Source organism: Haematobia irritans, chromosome 3 (assembly GCF_050003625.1).
Source record: "Haematobia irritans isolate KBUSLIRL chromosome 3, ASM5000362v1, whole genome shotgun sequence".
Classification (NCBI taxonomy): domain Eukaryota; kingdom Metazoa; phylum Arthropoda; class Insecta; order Diptera; family Muscidae; genus Haematobia; species Haematobia irritans.
The window spans coordinates 33,448,117-33,472,208 of record NC_134399.1 but is presented as its reverse complement, the minus strand read 5'-3'; the positions used below and the strand labels follow the sequence as shown (position 1 = coordinate 33,472,208).

Below are 24,092 nucleotides of genomic sequence, written 5' to 3'. Positions count from 1 at the left end.
AAACATGTAATGTTCCTAAACTAACACTAAATGTTTGGGACATCTATGTTAATATGTTAGAATATATTATGTTTGGGGTATGAATGTTTCATAAAAATCATATGTGTGAATACAAACATATATAAATTTACAAATTTCGACTAAACATACATATGTTGTGATATTTTATTCAAAGTGACAGAGAGAGTATAGAGAAAGAAATAGAGATGGAAACCGGGAGAGTTGACGAAAGATATCAATATAACACAGCGAAAGTGTCAAAAGAGAACAATTTCTGTGAAACCGCTTGTATGTTGTTTCGGAAAACTGTTTTATGATAAGGCCAAAAATTTGATATGTTTAAGTCTAAATATTATTTAATTTGAATAAAGAGAATATACATTCTGAACCAAGAGAATAGACATTTGAAAAACAAACAGCTTATGTTTTCGCCTTGAGAGCAGCATTTTATGTATGTGTGGACATGTGTTTTGTTTATCATTTTGGCATTATGGGCACAATTTTTTTCTTGGTTCGTTAAAAGAAATCAGGGGTCTTCATAAAAATAACGAAAGGGCACTATACTCTTTTTAGAGTATAGTGCCCTTTAGTGACAGTAAAATGAAATAAGGAGGAAATAGTGAAAAATTACACAGTAAAATGTAAAAAAACAAACTTTAGTTCTTCTTTATTAAAAAGTAGTCCACGAGGAGTTGACGGACACCATCAAATATAAAAGCGGGCATTAAGTTCGAGTTTTACAGCTAAAACAATTTAAAAAGTTTATTTTCTTTAAAATGAATTATTAAAGAAAAATAAAAGGAATTTTAGAGCGATGGTGTTAAATGCTAGTAAAAAACTGTTCACTCCTAAATAAATTTATTTTTATATTATAAAATTATGTATGTATGTTTATACTCGACTCCACGTTCTTCTTTTGTTAGTTTTTGAATTCCTTCCAAATTTTAAAGTTTTGTACAAAAACAGTTTTTTATTACAAGATTGTTATTTTTGCAATAAAAAATAATATTTTATCCAAAAATCAGTCAATTTCGTTTATATCAAGCACTGTTACTGACTATAAATCTTTAATAACGCATATTTCGAAGTTTCATTTAAAAAAAAATAATATAGTATAAATATAAATGTGTAAATTAAAAAAAAAAACAAAAAAACAAAAAAAAATGTTCGGTCGGAGCAGGGATTGAACCCACGACCCTTTGCATGCAAGGCAGACATGCTAACCACTGCTCCACGTGGCAAACAAATGTATGTTTCTGTTAAATAATGTTATGTTTGCATGGGCTCGTGGGCGCTGCAAACTATGCTATATAAATGTAACTTAAAACGATAATTATCTACGGGTGACTATAACAGCTACGTAGCCCAGTGGATAGTGTGTTGGCTTACAAACTGTATGGTCCTCGGTTCGATTCTCCGTGCAGGCGAAAGGTAAAATTTAAAAAATTTATAAAAGTGAATAATTTCTTCAACATTATTTGTATTACAGAAAAAGGTGCCAATAACTAAAAAATTTCGTGGAAGTGAAAATTACGAGTATGTTAGGGAATGAGCACAATCGTGTTTGGGAGAAATTCTTCCAAGCATATAATATTTTTGGCTCAAAATGCTTCCAAACATATAATATGTTCACATAAAACAAACATATTAATGTTTCGGCAGTATGCAATAATATATGTGCTTCCTGCAAAATATGTTTGGAACATATGTTAAAGAAGCGATTTTTTTGAGGGTGTATAGAATTTATTGTCAAAATTTTATTTCCATAGAAAATTTCTCACAAAAATTTGTTTTTAGAAACTTTTTCAAAATTTTATTTTTATAGAGATTTAACAAAAAAGATTAGTAATTTGGGTAGAATTCTACCAACTGTGGCAACCGTGGTGGTAATACAAATTTATATTCTAAGTTATATACGTTGCATATTCATGTTTTAAGATAATAAAGTTCTTAGAACCATTTTTGTTTTGTAATTTTTTTTTAAATTTAACGACAAATATAGTAGGGAAAATTGTTTGTGAATGTATGGGAAAGTAGGGAACTTTTTTTATCCTTGTAGGGTAAACCGAACATTTTCCCTGGCAACATTGACTATGAGCAATAGTCTTTGTGTCAATCTGACTATTGCACCCATAGACATGTACCCCTTAATTTTCTTAAATATGCAACTGCGGTTTATCTCCCAGACCTATATGTTACCCCACAAATGCTTATGATTACTAATTCTGTAATGGTGGTTTAGGGTATGATATAGTCGGCCACGCCCGACTTTCTACTTTACTTACTTGTTTCTGTATGAATATAATTTTGTTGTTTATATTTTCTTAAACCAAGTTTAGCTCTCGGTATTTCCTTTGTGGGACAAAATTAATTGATCCACTTAAAAAATTTAACAAATAATTCAATTAATTGATGCTATTTCTTTTGATTGAATTTTAAATTGGCTTAATAAAAAATTAATTTTTTATTATATTTTTCATTATATTTTTAGTGCGCAATTAATTAATTTTTAATAGGATATTTTTTTGAAGTTAAATTAATATTTGTAAATTGAAAATTATTCGTGATATTTTTTTCTGTGTAGAAATGAAATTTTTGTTTATATCTTGTACAACCAATTTTTTGCTTATTTCTTTTAATTGGCTTAATTAATATTTTAATTATTTTATTCTTCCAATTAAAACAAAATTTAATTTAATACGAATTGATTTTCAATATTTGCAGAAGTAGAGCGATTATCACAATTGAGTAAATATTGTCCGTCTTCGTTAAAATGTTAAAAAAAATCAGGTGGATAATCTAATCAATTTTTTATTTTTATTTTAATATTTTTATTTTCACTATCATTTTTGGCCTTATTCTTATTTTTGCTGACGTTTTTCTCTCATCTTATCTATTTTCAATTATCTGTATAACACGTAACTTCAATATAACATCGTTTATTGCCTTATCACCAAAACATTCCATATGACTAATTGTGGCGTATAAAAACAAGACACATCAGTCAAGTCATTTATCAGCTTTTTTTAGCAGACAGCTTGGGGAACATATGAACTGCATTTGCCCAAGAAGTTTTGCCTTGTATTGTCTATATCTGTGGTACTTTTATCGTTTTTGTTTTTTGCTAACAGATTTTGAAAGCCTGACGAATTGCAGATAGAAAGTATTTTCAGACAACACCCAATGATATATTTTTTTTAAACGATGTCATATGTTCAAAATTTCAATTTTGCCAACAAGACCAAGACATTTATATTGGCAGATGATAATCTATGGAAGTGTTCAGAGAGCATCATCACTAGCATCATCACAACCACCATTAGAAAGGACGTCCGTAGCACTACTCCCAGGGCCCATTGAAAATATCATCAACATCATCATTATTGCCACCCAAAAGTATTTAACACCCCCTTGTTTACAGTACAGTGATAGATGAGTGGAAGATGGCTGGTCCAACACAGTGGGATGGTGTGGGCAAAATTAAAAATTTATCTTTACTGCATTTGAAAAAAAAAAATATTCAAACAAAAAATTAATTGATTAGAAAAACAAAAACTTTAAATGAATTTTGAAAAATATTCCATGATTTCTGGCATGTATTAGGTTAGGTACAGTGGCGGCCACTTAGACAATTATGATACCACAGTGGTGAACTTCTCTCTTGTCACTGAGTGCTGCTCAATTCCATGTCTAGATCAATGACAAAGGATCTCCTTTTTATAGCCGAGTCCGAACGGCGTTTTAAATTTTGATGAAAGCACTTAAAGAAGTTTTGAAACATTCAGAAATGCCACCAGCAATACTCAGAGGAAAAAATTTGGATGTTCGGTCGAAACTGGTATTGACCTCATGACCCTTTGTATGCAAGGCAGGTATGCTAACCATTACACCAGGGTGGCTCCCTCATATGTATAGCAAACAAGTTCACATTACTATCATTACTAAACCGCTCATCTGGCAGCTTCCAGATTTATTTCAGTGACAGTTAATTTTATTCTTTACAAGCTTAAGAAAGCAGTTTGATCTATTGCTTTCAGAAATAAAGTTATTAGTGATGGAATTTAAGGGTGATAGAGTTATTGATTTATATTTTGCATGAGAACCACAATTAGCTTTAGTCAGAGCCCTCTAGCATTTAGGAATGTGAATAAATCTTTTGTTTCTCATAATAGGTTGGCTGATAAGTCCCCGGTCTGACACATAGATGGCGTCGCTAGTATTAAAAGCATATTATTTTTATATAGTACCAACCTTCAATGGTTCGTGTCTGTAAGTCAATTAGTTTGTGAGATAGAGCGTCTTTTGTTAAGCAACTTTTGTTATTGTGAAAAAATGGATAAAAAGGAATTTCGTGTTTTGATAAAATACTGTTTTCTGAGGGGAAAAAATACGGTGGAAGCAAAAACTTGGCTTGATAATGAGTTTCCGGACTCTGCCCAAAGGAAATCAACAATAATTAATTGATATCCAAAATTCAAGCGTGGTGAAATGAGTAAGGAGGACGGTGAACGCAGTGGACGCCCGAAAGAGGTGGTTACCGACGAAAACATAAAAAAATCCACAAAATGATTTTGAATGACCGTAAAATGAAGTTGAACGAGATAAAGGGTGATACGGTCAAAATTTGGTCAAGGGAAAACGCGTGTAAATCGGTGAGATCGTTTATTTAAAAAATCAAATTAAATTTATTTTTCATGTTCAATTAGTATAAAATTCAGGAGAAATATTCAGTTAGGCTTTCGCTTTTCCAAATCCGAATTGCCGGGCCTCACGCTTGACACTTGCCATCAGATTTTGTACAGCCACCTTGTCTACCTTCTTCGCCGCAGAAAGCCAGTTTGCCTTGAACTGCTGCTCGTCCTTAGCAGTTTTTTGGTCTTCTTTAGGTTCCGCTTGACAATAGCCCAGTATTTCTCAATTGGGCGGAGCTCTGGCATGTTGGGAGGGTTCTTGTCCTTGGGAACCACCTGCACGTTGTTGGCGGCGTACCACTCCATGGCCTTTTTACCGTAATGGCAAGATGCCAAATCCGGCCAAAACAGTACGGAACAACCGTGTTTCTTCAGGAAAGGCAGCAGACGTTTATTCAAACACTCTTTCACGTAAATTTCTTGGTTGACAGTCCCGGAAGCTATGAAAATGCTGCTTTTCAAGCCACAGGTACAGATGGCTTGCCAAACCAGATATTTCTTTGCGAACTTTGACAGTTTTATGTGCTTGAAAATATCTGCTACCTTTCCCCTTCCTTTTGACGTATAAAACTCCTGTCCCGGGAGCTGCTTGTAGTCGGCTTTGACGTAGGTTTCGTCGTCCATTACCACGCAGTCAAACTTCGTCAGCATCGTCGTGTACAGCCTCCGGGATAGCGCTTTGGCCGCCGTATTTTGTTTATCATCGCGATTTGGAGTCACTACCTTCTTGTAAGTCGATAGTCCGGCTCGTTTTTTGGCTCGATGCACGGTTGTAGACGATACACCCAGTTTATTTGCGGCATCTCGGAGAGAGAGGTTAGGGTTTCGCTGGAAACTACCGGCAACTCTCTTTGTCGTCTCAGCGGCTTCCGGTTTTCGATTTCCCCCCGATCCAGACTTCCTGGCTGTCGACAAACGTTCCCCAAACACTTTAATTACATTTGTAACGGATGATTTTAGCGATTTTGCCAGCTTTGCGTGCAAGTAGCTCAGATTTTCGCGATGCGCGAGCAAAATTTTGATACGCTGCTCTTCTTGCTTGGGCGGCATTTTGACAACTGAAGAGTGAATTCCAAAATCAAAATAGGACCAACATTCTACACACACACCTTCAAAATGAGGGGTGTTCAGGTTTTTTAAATGCAAAATTGAAAGAAATACGTCCAGTTTATAGTAACCAAATTTTGACCGTATCACCCTTTAGTATAGGCCTTAAAGATATCAAAGGGACGTGTTGGTCATATCATTCATCAATATTTGGATATGCGGAAGCTCTGTGCAAAATCGGTGCCGCGCGAGCTCACATTTGACCAAAAACAACAACTTGTTGATGATTCTGAGCGGTGTTTGCAGCTGTTAACTCGTAATACACCCGAGTTTTTCCGTCGATATGTGGCAATGGATAAAACATGGCTCCATCACTACACTCTTGAGTCCAATCGACAGTCGGCTGAGTGGACAGCGACCGGTGAACCGTCTCCGAAGCGTGGAAATACTCAATAGTCCGCTGCCAAAGTAATGGCCTCTGTTTTTTGAGATGCGCATGGGATAATTTTTATCGATTATCTTGAGAAAGGAAAAACCATCAACGGTGACTATTATATGGCGTTATTGGAACGTTTGAAGGTTGAAATCGTGGCAAAACGGCCCCATATGAAGAAGAAAAAAGTGTTGTTTCACCAAGACAAGTCATTGAGAACGAAGGGAAAATTCATGAATTGGGCTTCGAAATGCTTCCTCACCCACCGTATTCTCCAGATCTGACCCCCAGCGACTTTTTCTTGTTCTCAGACCTCAAAAGGATGCTCGCAGCGAAAAAATTTGGCTGCAATGAAGAGGTGATCGCCGAAACTGAGGCCTCTTTTGAGGCAAAACCGAAGGAGTACTACCAAATTGGTATCAAAAAATTGGAAGGTCGTTATAATCGTTGTATCGCTCTTGAAGGGAACTATGTTGAATAACAAAAACGAATTTTGACAAAAAAATGTGTTTTTCTTTGTTAAACCGGGGACTTATCAGCCAACCTGTTACCACCACAATGTACTAAATTTCAACTGACTCGGATGAAATTTGCTTCTCCAACAGGCTCCAAAACCAAATCTCGGGATCGGTTTATATGGGGAATATATATGATTATGGACTGATATGGACCACTTTTGGCATGGTTGTTAAATATCATATACTGCAATCACGTACCAAATTTCAACTGAATCAGATGAATTTTGCTTCTGCAAAAGGCACCGGAGGTTAAATCTTGGGATCGGTTTATATGGGGGCTATATATAATTATAGACTGATATGTTCCAATTCCTGCATAGTTCTTAGATACCATATACTAACACCACGTACCAAATTTGAACCAGACCGGATGAATTTTGCTCCTCCAAGAGGCTCCGGAGGTCAAATCTGGTGATCGGTTTATATGGGGGCAGTATATAATTATGGACCGATGTGGACCAATTTTTGTATGGTCATTAGAGACCATATACTAACACCATGTACAAAATTTCAGCTGGATCGGATGAAATTTGCTTCTCTAGAGGCTTCGCAATCCAAATCGGAGAATCGGTTTATAAGGGGGCTATATGTAATTATGGACCGATGTGGACCAATTTTTGCATGGTTGTTAGAGACCACATACTAACACCATGTACCGAATTTCAGCCGGATCAGATGAAGTTTGCTTCTCTTAGAGGAATCGCAAGCCAAATTTGGAGTTCGTTTATATGGGGGCTATACGTAAAAGTGGACCGATATGTCCCATTTGCAATACCATCCGACCTACATCAATAACAACTACTTGTGCCAAGTTTCAAGTCGATAGCTTGTTTCGTTCGGAAGTTAGCGTGATTTTAACAGACGGACATGGCTAGATCGACTCAGAATTTCACCACAACCCAGAATATAAATATTTTATGGGGTCTTAACATGAAGTTTTGTTATTTTTCCACTACTGGGTAATTTTCTATATTTTTGCAAAATTTTCATCTATTTTCAACTATTTATCCCAATCCATCCCATTGTATTTTACATAGACAGATAGATATGAGACCAACAGTAATATGGGCATCTCTATAGATTGGTTACCACCAGTGATACTTGACGAAAACAAAAAACAATCCCAACAAATTGTTATAAAAATACCACATCAAGAGGGGGGAAAGACAAATGCCACAAAAGGCCCAAACACCAGTAGTCATCAGTCTCACAGAACTACAGAAAAGGGCGGAACGGATCACAATAAGAATATGCTTTGGCACAAAACAAGGATATATTAAAGGATTTCACTCATTGACGCACTCTTACGCACATCACAAGAGATGCGTAATAAAATCGACTTTTAGGATTAACAACCGTTCAAATAAATAATAGTAGATGAGGTTTGAAGTTTGTCCGTCCGTATCTGTCTGTGTGTTTATGTCTTTTGTCTTGGTTGTTTTTTTGCTCAAGGGATGGAAAATATCCTCATTCTATGAATATTATTAGGGGTTAAGCCACAAAGTACAAATATCCTTATGAGTGTTTTAATCAAATGCACTTTCATTGCTTTGGAGGTTGGCAAAAAAAAAATGTAACATGTTTTTATTATTTTTAATCGCTTAATAAATGCAAAGGATTGTCAAGTTGAATGCTATTTTATGATTTTATGGCCTTCTATGAGTAAGGATGGTGTAATGTGGTAATTTGAACTCTTTACAAAAATAATAGGGATAGTAGGGAAGCACTACCAGAAAAGGTGATATTTGTTATGAAGATATTTAATAAACTTAATATTGTTAAATATGAAAACAACAAATTAGTTCAAGATAATTGAAATTGATACGGATTTGGAATAAAAACTTCGAACAGACGGCCTAATGTTTTCTTAATAATAAACAAGCACACTTAAACAAATATTGACCTAATATGGAAGATTATGCAACTTAAATTGTAGGACTCGAAATTTACGCAATGCTAAGGGCAAACTTCTTTAAAATAATGACATTTTAATTAAAAGAAAGTTTATGATCCCTGCTTCAAAATTTTTTTCATTAAATTTAGGACACAAATCTTGAAATTTTGCGTCCCTCTGTTGAAGTTGTAGATCTTTGAATTAAGGCAAATGTTCCTTAAAATAAAGAAAAACATTTTTAATTTAAAGAAATCGTTTTTAACTCAACTGGCATATTGAATTTTTAAATTTAAGATAAAAACGCTTCAAATATAGGTCAAGACTTATTTTAAGGATTTGCATCCTTGGTTTGAAGTTTTTTTAGCATTAAGAAAATAGTTTTTACTTTGAAGTACTTGGCATAATTTAGATTTTGAAACTGGAATTTGTTTGCACATGAATATTTTTATTAATATACCGCAAACAGAGAATAAAAATTCGATGAATGAGACCTGTATCCAATTTTAATTTTATTGGTCCTAGATTTAAAGCCAGGGAGGTCCGTAAAAAATGTTTATATTTTAAAGAAGCCGCATCTTTGGCTCGGAATCAATACCAAAATCCTTAAAGGAAGGTCAAAATCTTTGGATCCAAGTAAACTTTGTTTTGAGTGTACCCAGCAAAAAAAGCGTGGCCAAAAAAGTAGTGAAAAAGTTATTTTTGGATCCGGAAGTGGTGCAAAATTGGCGCAGAAGCGATGAATTTAACATGGACTTGTCATAGGACGAATGTCCACCATTTTAACAGCCATTGCACTGAATTTGCATCACTTCTTAAGGTGTGATGCGAATTCAGTGTTTTGAATGTGAATTAAGAAATTTTGTGATATTTTGACAAAGAACTAATTTTTAAATTTTTTTTATGAGTTTTAATGCATTCTTACGCTTATGTGGAACGTTTGACATCAAATATTTTAAAAAATTCGCAATTTTTCTGGGATAGATTTGGCATTTTTTTTCGGCAAAATTTAAATAATTTTTACCATCTTATTAATTCTTACTATATATTTTTAACCCATTGGAAACAAAAAATTTAAAAATTTCCGCTACAAATATGAAAAAGGTAAGTTATAAAAAAATTGACTCAAACGAACTTCCTGTGCAGCTAAAATAAAAAACTTCTTAGGGAGGACATTTTTGGAAGTGCTTTTAAAGTTATACCGTTAGAAGAACTTCCAAATTTTTTTGCTGGTTATATAAGACCGTAAGTTCGGCCAGGAGGCTTCGAAAGCCAAATCTGGGGATCGGTCTATATGGGACCCATATAATAATCATGGACCGATATGAATTAGAACCACTTACCAAATTTCAACCAGATCGGATGAAATTGGCTCCTCCAAAACGCTTCGAAAGCCCAACCAAGGGATCGGTTTCTATGGAGAATATATATAACTATGCACCGATATGAACCACCCAGCAAAACAAGAGCTTCCAAAAAAGTAGTTTGGATCCCCAATCTGTGATCCGGAAGTAGTGCAAACTTGGATCATCTCCAATGAATTTTACATGAGCTTGTCATAGGACGGAAGTACTCCCTTTTTGGATCTATTGCATTGCTTTAGAAGTTGTGCCCTGGGAGTTAATTTGAATGAAGAAATTTAAAAAGCGAAAAAAAAAATTTTTTCAACCAATTTCACTTTTTTTATCCATATGTTTTATTCCACTATTATTTTCCTATTATCTAATTTTTACAATTTGAAAAACTTTTTCGCTCCGACCAGGGATTGAACCTGGGTTTGCTGGCACCATAACAGAACGCCTTAGCACACTCAGCCACAAACGCCATTGAACATAAAACGTCGAAAGGTCAATTCAAATGTTTGCGATATGATCGTAATACGACACCAAGGAATAACATTCTAATTGCTTCTCGAGATGTTCTTTATTAGTATGAACGAAAAAATAAGAAACGCAGGTTCAAATCTCACCATGGGCAATTTTTTCATCAAATATTTTTCTAAAAAAAATATTTTTTTATGCTATGCATCGTTTTAATTTTTTATTTTCGGCATATATTTTCGTAGAAATATATTTTTTCCATTAAAAATCAACAAAAAAAATTTTCGTAATTTGCAAAACCTTCTTAAAAGAACTTCCATGGAAGCGAAAAAGTCAAACGGCACAGGTTTAAATCCCAGCGGGGATAAAATTTATTTTGTTTATTATTATTTTTTTACTTTATTATTAATTTTCTATTTTTTTTTTTTTATTTTTTATTAGTTTTCTATTATTTTGTAAAATTTAATTGTCGAAAATTTGCACTTAAAATAGCCTGATTGCTTTCTTTTTAATACTTGTCCACAAGGACTGCATCGGCAGTATAAAAAATCATTGGGGGATCCCACGATGCTCTTTAGAAGAAATGTTTGTGGACTTGTTCAAAAGGACTGCATCGGAAGTTGGAAAAACTCGATGGGGGATTCTGGGATGGGCTTTAAAAGAAATGTTTGTGGAACAACTTCCATTTTTTTTTTGCTGGGCAATGTTGTATGGTTGAGGCCACAGACTAAATTTTATCCGGATCGGATGAAAGGTGCTACACTGAAGGGGCTCCGCAAACAAGCAGCGGCTTCGAAACAGAATTTTTAGAAGCCAGAAGTTACTTTACACATAACGCCAAACAACATTTTCTATAGAAATAAAATTTTAACAAAATTTTCTATAGAAACAAAATTTTTACAAAACTTTCTATAAAAATAAAAGTTTTACAAAATTTTCTATAGAAATAAAAATTTTAACAAATTTCCTATAGAACTACAATTTTGACAAAATCTTCTATAGAAATAAAATATTGACAAAATTTTCTATAGAAACATATGTTGACAAAATTTTCTATAGAAATAAAATTTTGAAAACATTTAAAAAAAATTTTAATTTAAATTTTAAATTGCAGTCTACAGGGATTTGTCCAACTAAATTTGACAAATATTCTTTTCCTCTGTTGATTAAGCTACACTTGTAGTTTAGTCAATGTATGGTTTTAAGCTGCAATAAAAAACAACAACAATGCTTAAAGAACAAAACCAACAATAACAAAACAAAAAGAATTTTAAAAAATTTTCAAAAATTAAAAAAAAAAAATATTTTTATATAAGTAAAATTTTCTATGGAAAGAAATGTTTACAAAATTTTCTATAGGCATAAAATTTTGACAAAAATCTTCTATGCGTATAAAATTATAACAAAATTTTCTATAGCAATAAAATTTTGACAAAATTTTTTTAACAATCATATCCTGACCAAAAGAAATAAAATTTTGACAAAATCATCAATAGAAATAACATTTTGACAAACTTTTCTATGGAAATAAAATTTTGAGAACATTTTGTATACACAGAAAAAAATTTCCATAGTTAAACTTACACTAAATTTAAATTATTTTTAATGGAAAAAAATTATTTGCTAGTAGTTAAATTTTATTATTTTTTTTTTCGAAATTTTCCACAGATTAATGAAATTTTACTTTTGTCTCAAAAATTTTATGAACTAAACATGAGTATAAAGTTCTATGACCGTACACATAAGTTCAATAACTAACTGAACTAAAGCAAACGAAGATTTTCATACGATTCCCACCACAAAAAAAAGTGAACTGTTTTATAGGAAGAATGAACTACATCGCACGAAAATTAAACTAAATTTTGCTCCACATTTGGAGATTTCCACAAAGCGTTGTTAAAACCAGGAAATTTTAATGCCCTGTTGTACTTCTTAACTGCAGTTCAAGAAATTACATCCTCTTATAGAAGAAAAAATTAACTAAAAGTAAAGAAGAAAATCATTTTGGCACCAATGATGACCATTTTAACCATACAGTAGTTCATTCTTACTATTTTTGGGAATCGTACGAAAATCTTCTCTTGCTTTAGTTCATATTGAACTTATGTGTACGGTCATTGAAATTTATACTCACGTTTAGTTCATAAAATTTTTGAGACATACTTAAAAAAAGTAAGATTTTATTAAACTGTGGAAAATTTCGATAAAAATAATAAAATTGTTCCAATAAAATAAGTTACATTTAGTTAGTTTAACTACGGAAAATGTTTTCTGTGTAGTTTAATTTTTAAATACAATTCATTTAACCCTTTCACTACCGATGTCCACTTAGAAGGACATTCGAAAAAGACACCAAATTCTATTTTCCCACTTAGTTTCGGTTTATTTCTCGATGCTATTTTAAAGTAGAGGCTTCAATCTAAATAACCTATAAATATTATCCATATTGGTGAGGTCTAAAATGCATTTTTATAAACTTCTTTAACAAAAAACGAAAAATACGAAAATTTGTACTGCATGTTTCTAGTAAATGGACATTTATACAACAACTATAGCTGATACTTTTACGGGTTCTTTTTGTATTTTTCCTCACACTTTGAAAGATATTATAGGCCAAATAGCGTTTATTTTCGTAAGACCAAGTGGTCACAATTCAAGAATCAAGTTTTCAGAACAAGCTCATATAGCTCGTGAAGTAATTGAGGTAGGTTTTCAAAATGATAATTTTTGTTCTACAAGCTGTTAGTACAAGTAAAAACAGAAGAAAAATAAAAGTTTTTATCATTAGGTTTATTTCGGTAGTGAAAGGGTTAATGAGATTTTGATAAACTTTTCCACAGAAATAAAATTTTGCCAAAATCTTCTATAGAAATAAAATTTTGACAAAATTTTTCATTGAATGAAATGTTTACAAAATTTTCTATAGAAAAATAATTTTAACAAAATTTTCTATAGGTATAAAATATTGACAAAATTTTCTATAACAATAAAATGTTCACAAATTTTCTATAGAAATAAAATTTTGACAAAAGTTTCTATAGAGGCAAAATTTTTCTATGGAATGAAATGTTTACAAAATTTTCTATAGACATAAAATTTTGGAAAAAATTTCTATAGACATACAATTTGAACAAAAGTTTCTATAGAAATAAAATGTTGACAATATTTTCTATATAAATAAAATTTTGACAAAATTTTCTATAGAAATAAAATTTTGACAAATTTCTCTATAAATAGAATTAAAATGTTAACAAAATTTTCTATAACAATAAAACGTTGAAAAAATTCTTATAGATATAAAATTTTGAAACAAATTTCCTATAGGAATACAATTTTGACAAAATTTTCTATAGAAATAAAATTTTGACAAACGTTTCTATAGAAACAAAATGTTGACAAAATTTTCTATAGAAATAAAATTTTGAGAATATTTTCTATAGAAATAAAATTTTGACAAAATTTTCTATAGAAAAAAAAAATTTTGACAAATTTCTCTATAAATAGAATTAAAATGTTGACATAATTTTCTATGGAATGAAATGTTAACAAAATGTTCTATAACAATAAAACGTTGAAAAAATTCTTATAGATATAAAATTTTGAAACAAATTTCCTATAGGAATACTATTTTGACAACATTTTCCATAGAAATAAAATTTTGACAAAATTTTCTATAGAAATACAATTTTGACAAAAATTCCTATAGAAAAAAAAATTTTGACAAAATTTTGTATGGAATGAAATGTTTACAAAATTTTCTATAGACATAATATTTTGACAAAATTTTCGATTTTAACAAAATTTTCGATAGCAATAAAATTTTAACAAAATTTTCTATAACAATAAAATTAAAAAAAAAAATTCTATAATAATTAAATTTTGACAAAATTTTTTATAGAAATAATATTTTGACAAAATTGTGTAACGAAATACAATTTTGACAAGATCTTTTATAGAAATCAAAATTTGACAATATTTTCTATAGAAATCAAATTTTGACAATATTTTCTACAGAAATAAAATTTTGGAAAAAAAATCCTATAGTGTAGTTCACTTTAGTGAATTACCCGAATTTATTCTGATAATTGGTTGATAGTTTTGCTGCAAGTAAAGGATGCTGATGAAGAATGTGGTAATTCCGTAACAGCTGTCCATCCACACCCAGAGAAGGAATATGATCACCCCAAACATGTTTCAAGAGCAAAATGTTATTTTTGAGTGGTGAACATGGGACATTTTTGTAGCAAAAATGTAGTTTTTTATGCAAACATATACATGGTTTCCGAAATCAGATACATAATGTTTGAGAAAATAACATTGATGCGACGAACGTGTTACATGTTTGCCGTCAAAAAATAACATTTTGCTCTTGAAACATGTTTGATGTGATCATTAGATAGGGTCACGAAAAAAAGTTGATGCGATCACCACCCAGTTTTGTAGCACAAAAAAAAGTTTTGATGTTCCGAAATTGTCTTCGTATATGCCACAAAACGGGGGGTGACCGCATCAACTTTTTTTTCCTTTAGGCCCTGACCCTATCTAGTGGTCATATTCCTTCTCTGGGTGCAACCGTCTTGCAGTCTATAGGGCTTTTAGTCAATGCATGGTTTTAAGCTGAAATCAAAAACAACAATAAGGGTAGGTTTTTGGTAAAATTGTCTCCAAATTTTGCAGGAAATTCTGATAACGACTCCACACCCCTGATTCTTAGTTGAACGTGGTGGTGTTTGTTCACTTAAGTGATTTTCGCAACGTAACGAATGTGTCACGAGGACACCAAGTTACTTTGTTGACTCAAAAAATACAAAAGTATCAACTTGATCAGACTTCCTCGAACAGGTGTTCATTTTTAAATTTGTGCAGTTACACCCAGAGAAGGTATATGATCACCTCAAACATGTATTAACCCAGATATGCCGACGGGCCGTTATATTCTGTAGCACACCAACAAGTAGATTAGAAAATGTAAAGCACTGTAAACGCTGAAACCTGAACATAACAGGTGTACTACATGTAGTACGGTCGGCATATCTGGGTTAAGAGCAAAATGTTATTTTTGGGTGGTGACCATGTAACATGGTTTTCGCAACCATGTTATTTCCTCGGAAATCATCTGATCTGATTTCGGCAAACAGGTTATATTTGACGAGAAAATAACATTTTAGTGACAAACATGTTACATGGTCACCATACAAAAATAACATTTTGCTCATGGAACATCTTTGGGGTGATAATATTCCCTCTCTGCGTGTAAATATGTTCATAAAAGTACGGAATTGGTTGCGGCAGTAGCAAGGTACTTTTTTCACTCAAAAAGTACAAAAGTTTCAACTCTATCAACCCTGAAAGAGTATCCAATAATTTTTACATAAAAGAGGTGTTTCATAGGTGAAAATCATAAATTTTCAAGGTTACATTTTTTTAAATTTTTTGAATTGATAATTTAGGCTAATACCTTCAAATTATGCTTTTATTATTTTTTTTTATTCGCAGATTTTGTATAAACTAGTGGAAGGCGAAATTATTGCCCACCTTAATGTAGCGTCATAACTTCCTACCATCTCTGCCATGGAAAATGTAAAACAAAGTCAATTGGCATGAGTCTATTAGTGTAAACTAGTGGAAGGCGAAATTATTGCCCACCTTAATGTAGCGTCATAACTTCCTACCATCTCTGCCATGGAAAATGTAAAACAAAGTCAATTGGCATGAGTCTATTAGTGCCACCACCCAAAAATTATCTCACCCTTTTGAAAAAAAAAAAAACTAAACTACCCAAAGCCTACTATGGCTGCCTCTTTTGAAATGATTATTGAAATTTCATTATAACATTGTCTTGTTTGTCGGTCTATTGTTGTACCATCTCTATTATATGAGCTCTTGATGTTGTTGTTGTTGTTATTGTCCTCATACTTCATCCTATGGCATTTGCTTCTGTTGACATTCTCCACTGCTAAGGCTCTTGTTGTTGTAGTTTTTGTAGACAATTGTTTTTTCCCCTTTGAGTGGCTTAAATCGGCTTAAATGTTATGATAAATAAAAATAAAAGGATCAACATTTGCCAACAAATTAACTTGACATTGAGCCTTAAGGATAACAGCAAATAGCCAGCAATGAATTTTTTGGTTTGTAGGCAGGACATACTACATACTACACCACAAAAGTAAAAGAAAAGATTAACTTTATACGCAAAAGCCTATTTAAAGAAATTTAATTAAAAATCTCCTCTCTGTGTCACCAGCTTGGAAGAAATAATTTAATTAATAAACCCCCCATCCTTTGTGCTTTCATTGAAGGTATGCATCGTAAATCCATAGATGCCCAACATACATTACGTGATGATTCGGGTGTTAGTGATCCCGAAGATCCTGAGGGTGACATGGAAACAAATATTCCACACTCACAGGAAAAATTATCAAAAAGTCAACGAGAATTAAGTTCTTCAACAGAATCTTTAAATGTGGTTAGCCCTACACCGCCTTCGTCGTCATTGCCGCCACCATCATCATCCCCTGCCACCACGCCCACAGCTACAACCATTTCAACACCCTCACCTCATATAGATCTCAATTCTCCGGCAGCTTCACCAGTGCATCAACAAATGCCAAATTATTTTGCCAATGCATCACCATCGTCCTCATCAACTCTGCCTTATAGTAATCACCATCATTTTATGTCACAAACTTCGAGGCCTACAGGTCAACCCTTAAATGCAACGGGGAAAAATATCGAAGCAACTGTCTCATCATCTTCATCATCACTGGCTCCACAATCTACACCCTCGTATCATCCTCTTTTGGATGCTGCAAATGCCAGTGCCTGTGCTGGAGCAACAACAACCAAAGACTTTCATATGATTATGAATACAGCAGTGGCGGCTGCTGCTGCAGCAGCTGGTGATATTTATGGGACGAATTTAATGCAAGATCCTGATACATTTAGGTGAGTAAATAATTGCGTTTTTTGAATAAACTTCAAATTTGTTTTTATCGATGGTGAGCCGAAAGTAAAGTACTGTATGAGAAACGTACCTATTGTACATTAAATTAAAAATAGAATTATTTTTGGACAATTAATTTTGTCGCAAAAAATATAAAATCATTTTAAAACCAGTAAGGAAAGTCTAAAGTCGGGCGGGGCCGACTATATTATACCCTGCACCACTTTGTAGATCTAAATTTTCGATACCATATCACATCCGTCAAATGTGTTGTGGGCTATATATAAAGGTTTGTCCCAAATACATACATTTAAATATCACTCGATCTAGAAGAATTTGATAGACTTCTACAAAATCTATAGACTCAAAATTTAAGTCGGCTAATGCACTAGGGTTGAACACAATGTTAGTAAAAAGCAAGTAAGGAAAGTCTAAAGTCGGGCGGGGCCGACTATATTATACCCTGCACCACTTTGTAGATCTAAATTTTCGATACCATATCATATCCGTCAAATGTGTTGGGGGCTATATATAAAGGTTTGTCCCAAATACATACATTTAAATATCACTCGATTTGGACAGAATTTGATAGACTTCTACAAAATCTATACACTCAAAATTTAAGTCGTCTAATGCACTAGGGTGGAACACAATGTTAGTAAAAAAACATGGGAAACATTTAAATCTGAAGCAATTTTAAGGAAACTTCGCAAAAGTTTATTTATGATTTATCGCTCGATATATATGTATTAGAAGTTTAGGAAAATTAGAGTCATTTTTACAACTTTTCGACTAAGCAGTGGCGATTTTACAAGGAAAATGTTGGTCGAAATCAGTAAAACATATATATGGGAGGTAAATCTAAATTTTTTACCGATTTCAACCTAATTTGGCACGCATAGCTACAATGCTAATTCTACTCCCAGTGCAAAATTTCAACTAAAGCGGAGTTAAAAATTGACCTCTGTGGTCATATGAGTGTAAATCGGGCGAAAGCTATATATGGGAGATGTATCTAAATCTGAACCGATTTCAACCAAATTTGGCACGTATAGCTACAATGCTAATTATACTCCCTGTGCAAAATTTCAACTAAATCGAAGCAGAAAATTGGCCTCTGTGGTCATTTGAGTGTAAATCGGGCGAAAGCTATATATGGGAGCTATATCTAAATCTGAACCGATTTGGCTGATATTTTGCAAGTTTTTCGAGACTCATAAAATATTCGGATGTTCGGAATTTGAGGAAGATCGGTTGATATACACGCCAATTATGACCAGATCGGTGAAAAATATATATGGCAGTTATATCTAAATCTGAATCCATTTTTTCCAGAATCAATAGGGATCGTCTTTGAGCCGAAACAGGACCCTATGCCAAATTTTAGGACAATCGGACTAAAACTGCGAGCTGTACTTTGCACACAAAAATACATCAACAGACAGACAGACGGACAGACAGACAGACAGACGGACATCGCTAAATCGACTCAGAATTTAATTCTAAGACGATCGGTATACTAAACGATGGGTCTCAGACTTTTCCTTCTTGGCGTTACATACAAATGCACAAACTTATTATACCCTGTACCACAGTAGTGGTGAAGGGTATAAATATGGGAAACATTTAAATCTGAAGCAATTTTAAGGAAACTTTGCAAAAGTTTATTTATGATTTATCGCTCGATATATATGTATTAGAAGTTTAGGAAAATTAGAGTCATTTTTACAACTTTTCGACTAAACAGTGGTGATTTTACATGGAAAATATTGGTATTTTGACCATTTTTGTCGAAATCAGAAAAACATATATATGGGAGCTATATCTAAATCTGAACCGATTTCAACCAAATTTGGCACGCATAGCAACAATGCTAATTCTACTCTCTGTGCAAAATTTCAACTAAATCGGAGTTAAAAATTGGCCTCTGTGGTCATATGAGTGTAAATCGGGCGAAAGCTTTATATGGGAGATATATCCAAATCTGAACCGATTTCAAGCAAATTTGGCACGCATAGTTATAACGCTAATTCTACTCCCTATGCAAAATTTCAACTAAATCGGAACAAAAAATTTACCTCTTTGGGCAAATGAGTGTAAATCGGACGAAAGCTATATATGAGAGCTATGTCTAAATCTGAACCGATTTGGCTGGTATTTTGCAAGTTTTTCAAGACCCATAAAATATTCGGATGTACGGAATTTGAGGAAGATCGGTTGATATACACGCCAATTATGACCAAATCGGCGAAAAATATATATGGCAGCTATATCTAAATCTGAACCGATTTTTTCCAAAATCAATAGGGATCGTCTTTGAGCCGAAACAGGACCCTATACCAAATTTTAGGACAATCGGACTCAAACTGCGAGCTGTACTTTGCACACAAAAATACATCAACAGACAGACAGACAGACAGACGGACAGACAGACAGACGGACATCGCTAAATCGACTCAGAATTTAATTCTAAGCCGATCCGTATACTAAAAGGTTGGTCTATGTTTACTCCTTCTTGGCGTTACATACAAATGCGCAAACTTATTATACCCTGTACCACAGTAGTGGTGAAGGGTATAAACATTGTTTTCTTGCTAATTGCATTTTCCCTCACGTCTTTCTCACATCCACGAGGTTTTTTAGTTCTTAACACCTTTTCCTGTAATACCAACAATGTAGAAGAAATTATACGATTTTATAAATTTTTAAAATTTTTTTACCTTTCGCCTGGACGGAGAATCGAACCGCGGACCATGCACTTTGTAAGCCAACACACTGTAAATTTCAAGTAGATCGAAGATGTTTAAATTTTGCTCTATTGTTTTAAAGGCACGTCACTTTCCCCGATACAATATCGACAAACACCGTAGTGAATAGCACCCCTAACCTTCCCTGAAAATTCTTGAAACTTTCCTTCAAGTGTAGGGGGGGGGGGAAGGAAGTGTCCTCTTCGTTCATAACCTTCCCCACTGCCTATGTACATTTCAAGAAAACTTTGTTTTTTTCCCAGTTTTAGAGGAGGACCTCCTCCCCGACTATATATCGAAAAGTGATGTAGCGTATCTTTTGTAAACGTCCCAGAAAATGTCAAGCAAATTATAAGCCTAAAAGGGCGGCCTCTCTTCCGTCCAAATATCACAAAATCAGGTATTAATATCGTAACCTCTCCCCAGTCCTCTGTAAATTTCAAGTAACTCGGTAAAAGTTTAATTGTTTCTCTGTATGTACTTAAGAGAAGCGGATGTCTCCCTATGCCCTTTTATTTTTATTAAAAAATCAAGAACCTGATATAAATTTCATAACCCATTTTTTCAGTAAAATTTCAGTCGGGGGAGTTTAGTTTTGTTTGTACTTTCAAACAAAAAAATTCAAACTCCCCGACCAAATATCGAAAAATAATGTAGCGGATTTTTGTCTAGATGCCAACCTCAACATTCAATGAAAATTTCAAGCAAATCGCATAATTTTGTTCCAAGTTTCAAAAAGTCCGACGAAGGGGAGGTCCGCCTCCGCGACCAGGTGTCAAAAAATGAGGTACCCTATTTTCACCACATGAACGCCCCCTACGATCTCTGAAAGTTTCAAGTAAATCGGTTCAGCCGTTTCGGAGCCAACGGATACAAACAAACAAACATAGATTGAATTTTATATATATAGATAGATTATTCCAGTATTATTCGAATGAGTGCGAGAATTAAAATCTGGAAAGTTTAGTACGTTTAGTTTCGGACAAATTAAAAATATTTTATTTTGAAGATGTTGATCAAATTTTTGTGTTTAGTGTAAAAAAATAATTTTTCATTCGAAAGAAATTTCTATAGACAATTTTGTCAAAATTTTATTTCGTTGTTGTTTGATAGTTGGCCTTTAAATTGTTAATTATATTTGTTTAGTTCGACCTCGAGCCGAACTAAACAAATATAACTAAAATTTTGTTTCTATAGGAAATTTTGTCAAAACTGTATTTCTAAAAATTTGTCAAAAATTTATTTCTATAGAAAATTTTGTAAAAATTTTATTTATATAGAAAATTTTGCCACAATTTTATTTCTATAGAAAGTTTTTGCAAAATTTTATTTCTATGGAAACTTTTGTCAACATTTTATTTCTATAGAAAGTTTTTGCAAAATTTTATTTCTAAGGAAACTTTTGTCAAAATTTTATATCTATAGAAAATTTTGTCACAATTGTATATCTATATTAAATTTTGGCAACATTTTATTTCTATAGAAACTTTTGTGAAAATGTTATTTCTATAGAACATTTTTTGTCAAAATTTCATTTGTATGGAAAATTTTGTCAAAATTTTATTTCTATAGAATATTTTGTAAAAATTGTATTTTTATAGAAAATTTGGTAAAAATTTTATTTCAATAGAACATTTTTTTAAATTTTTTTTTTTATAGAAAAATTTCTCAACATTTTATTTCTATTGAAAATTTAGTCAAAATTGTATTTCTGTAGAAAATTTGGTTTCTATAGAAAATTCTACCAAAATACGATGAATTCTACCAATCTACCAAACAGTAAAAAATCTAACATTTTTGGTAGACTTCTGCGAATTGTGGCAATCATGCCCCTGAGTCGATTTACCCATGTACGTCTGTCCGTCCGTCTATCTGTCTGAGAACGCATTTTTGTAATCAAAGTCTATGTCGCATTTCTAGTCCAATCGTCTTCAAGTTGGGTTAGAGTAGAACCCTATTGATTATGGCTTTCGCCTGATCATATGATAACAGAGGCCATAGTTTTACTTCGAGTTACGTGATAAGCACATTTCAGCAAAACCGGTTGAAATGTGGTACGTGTTGTAAGTATATGGCAACTAATAACCCCACAAAGACTGGTCCATATCGGTCCATAATTATATATAGTCTCATACTAACCGATTCCCAGATTTGACCTTCGGAGCCCCTTGGAGGAGCAAATTTCATCCGACTCGGTTGAAATTTGGTAGAGTGTGCTAGTATACGGCCGCTAACATCCATGGGAAAATTGGTCCACACACGCAGAGAAGGAATATGATCACCTCAAACATATTTCAAGAGCAAAATGTTATTTTTGTATGGTGACCATGTAACATGTTTGCCACAAAAATGTTGTTTTCTCGTCAAACATAACCCGCTTGCCGAAAGCAGATACATAATTTCCGAGAAAATAACATGGTTGCGACCATCATGTTACATGGTCACCACCCAAAAATAACATTTTGCTCTTACAAAATGTATGAGGTGATCATATTCCTTCTTTGGGTGTATCGGTCTATAGGTACATATAGCCCCCAGATAAACCGATCCCCAATCACACAAAAATTGTTTCATATCGTTTCATAATTTTTTATATACCCCCATATTTCACTTCTGGCTCTCTGATTACCGCGCAAAAGTTCATATCGATTCGTAATTATTTGTCTTTATTCAGACGACGATGTTAAGAAGTTTTAAGATACATTACCATCGGCAAGTATTAACACAACCCAAGTAATTGTCTTTAGTAGACGTTTCTACGCAATCCATGGTGTAGTGTACATAAGATTCGGTCTGGCCGAACTTACGGCCGTATATACTTGGCTTTACTAACATTCTGCTCCGTCGATTTAAGTTTTAATTCTAGAGATTTTGGACAAATTTGAAGGATTTGACATGGCATCGAAGATATGAATCTACAAAATGGAGTAGAATATAATATAGTCCGCCCCGCCTGACCTTAGAGCCTAAGGTCAGGCGGGGCCGAATGCTCCGTCGATTAAGTTTTAATTCTAGAGATTTTGTACAAATTTGAAGGATTGGACATGGTATCCAAAATATGGATCTACAAAATGGAGTAGAATATAATATAGTCGGCCCCGCCTGACCTCATTAGCGTACCTAGACAATTTTCCTAGGAGGGGGGGGGGGGGGGGGGGGGGGGCTATAGCCCCCCTAGCTAAAAATTTATAGACTGAACTTATAGGTGCAACTAATGTTTTATTTCATAAAATTGAGACTGATTCCTGAGGACCTGTTTATGGGTTGCTCCTGCTAAATTGTCCCAGGACGTGTCCTTTGGGATGAGTCCAAGACGCGTCCTAAAATGTAAGTTCACTCCGTCAATGACAAACCCATGTTAAAGTGGACGGTCCCTTCCATACATTTTGATCAGAACTGGGACTGGTCCATACACACCAGGGACTAGTCCTGTACCAGTTCTGTGGTTGATCCATTTCCTGTAGGGTAGTTCCACACTTTTCCCAGCAAAAAATTGGGAGTTGTTCTAAAGGCACAACTTTAAAGCACTTCCAAAAATGTCTTCACAAAGAAGTTAACTATTTTAACTACACAGGAAGTTTTTTTACTACATTTTTTTATATTTTAATGCGTAATTTTTTGCTTTCTTTTTTCAAATAGTTTAAAAAAAGAGTAAGAATAAATAAAATGGTACAAATTATTCAAATTTTGCAACAAAAATGCTAAATCCATTATTGAAAAATCGATAATATATAAAAATATTCGAGGGAAAACGTTTCAAACAAGCGTTAGAATGCATTAAAAATCATAAAAAAGTATAAAAATTATTTATTTGGGAAAATATCACAAAATTTTTAATTCACATTCAAAACACTGAATTCGGATCACACCTTAAGAAGTGATGCAAATTCATTGCAACGGTTGTTGAAACGGTGGACATTCGTTCTATGACAAGTTCATATTACATTCATCGCTTCTCCGCCAATTTTGTACCACTTCCAGACCCAAAAAGAACATTTTCAC

General features: G+C 33.2%; 2 protein-coding genes across 2 annotated transcripts in view; both read left to right on the top strand.

The window, feature by feature from the left end:
- The window catches only part of Vsx2 (Visual system homeobox 2), a 245,793-nt gene extending 229,886 nt beyond the window's left edge, over nucleotides 1-15,907 (top strand). The window contains exon 4 of the mRNA XM_075301454.1: nucleotides 15,897-15,907. Within this exon, the coding sequence (XP_075157569.1) occupies nucleotides 15,897-15,907 (11 nt within the window). The remainder of the gene's footprint in view (nucleotides 1-15,896) is intronic.
- Nucleotides 15,908-16,701: 794 nt separating this feature from the next.
- LOC142230828 (uncharacterized) overlaps nucleotides 16,702-24,092 on the top strand; it is a 108,663-nt gene continuing 101,272 nt past the window's right edge. The window contains exon 1 of the mRNA XM_075301453.1: nucleotides 16,702-17,345. Coding sequence (XP_075157568.1) covers nucleotides 16,702-17,345 — 644 coding nt within the window. The remainder of the gene's footprint in view (nucleotides 17,346-24,092) is intronic.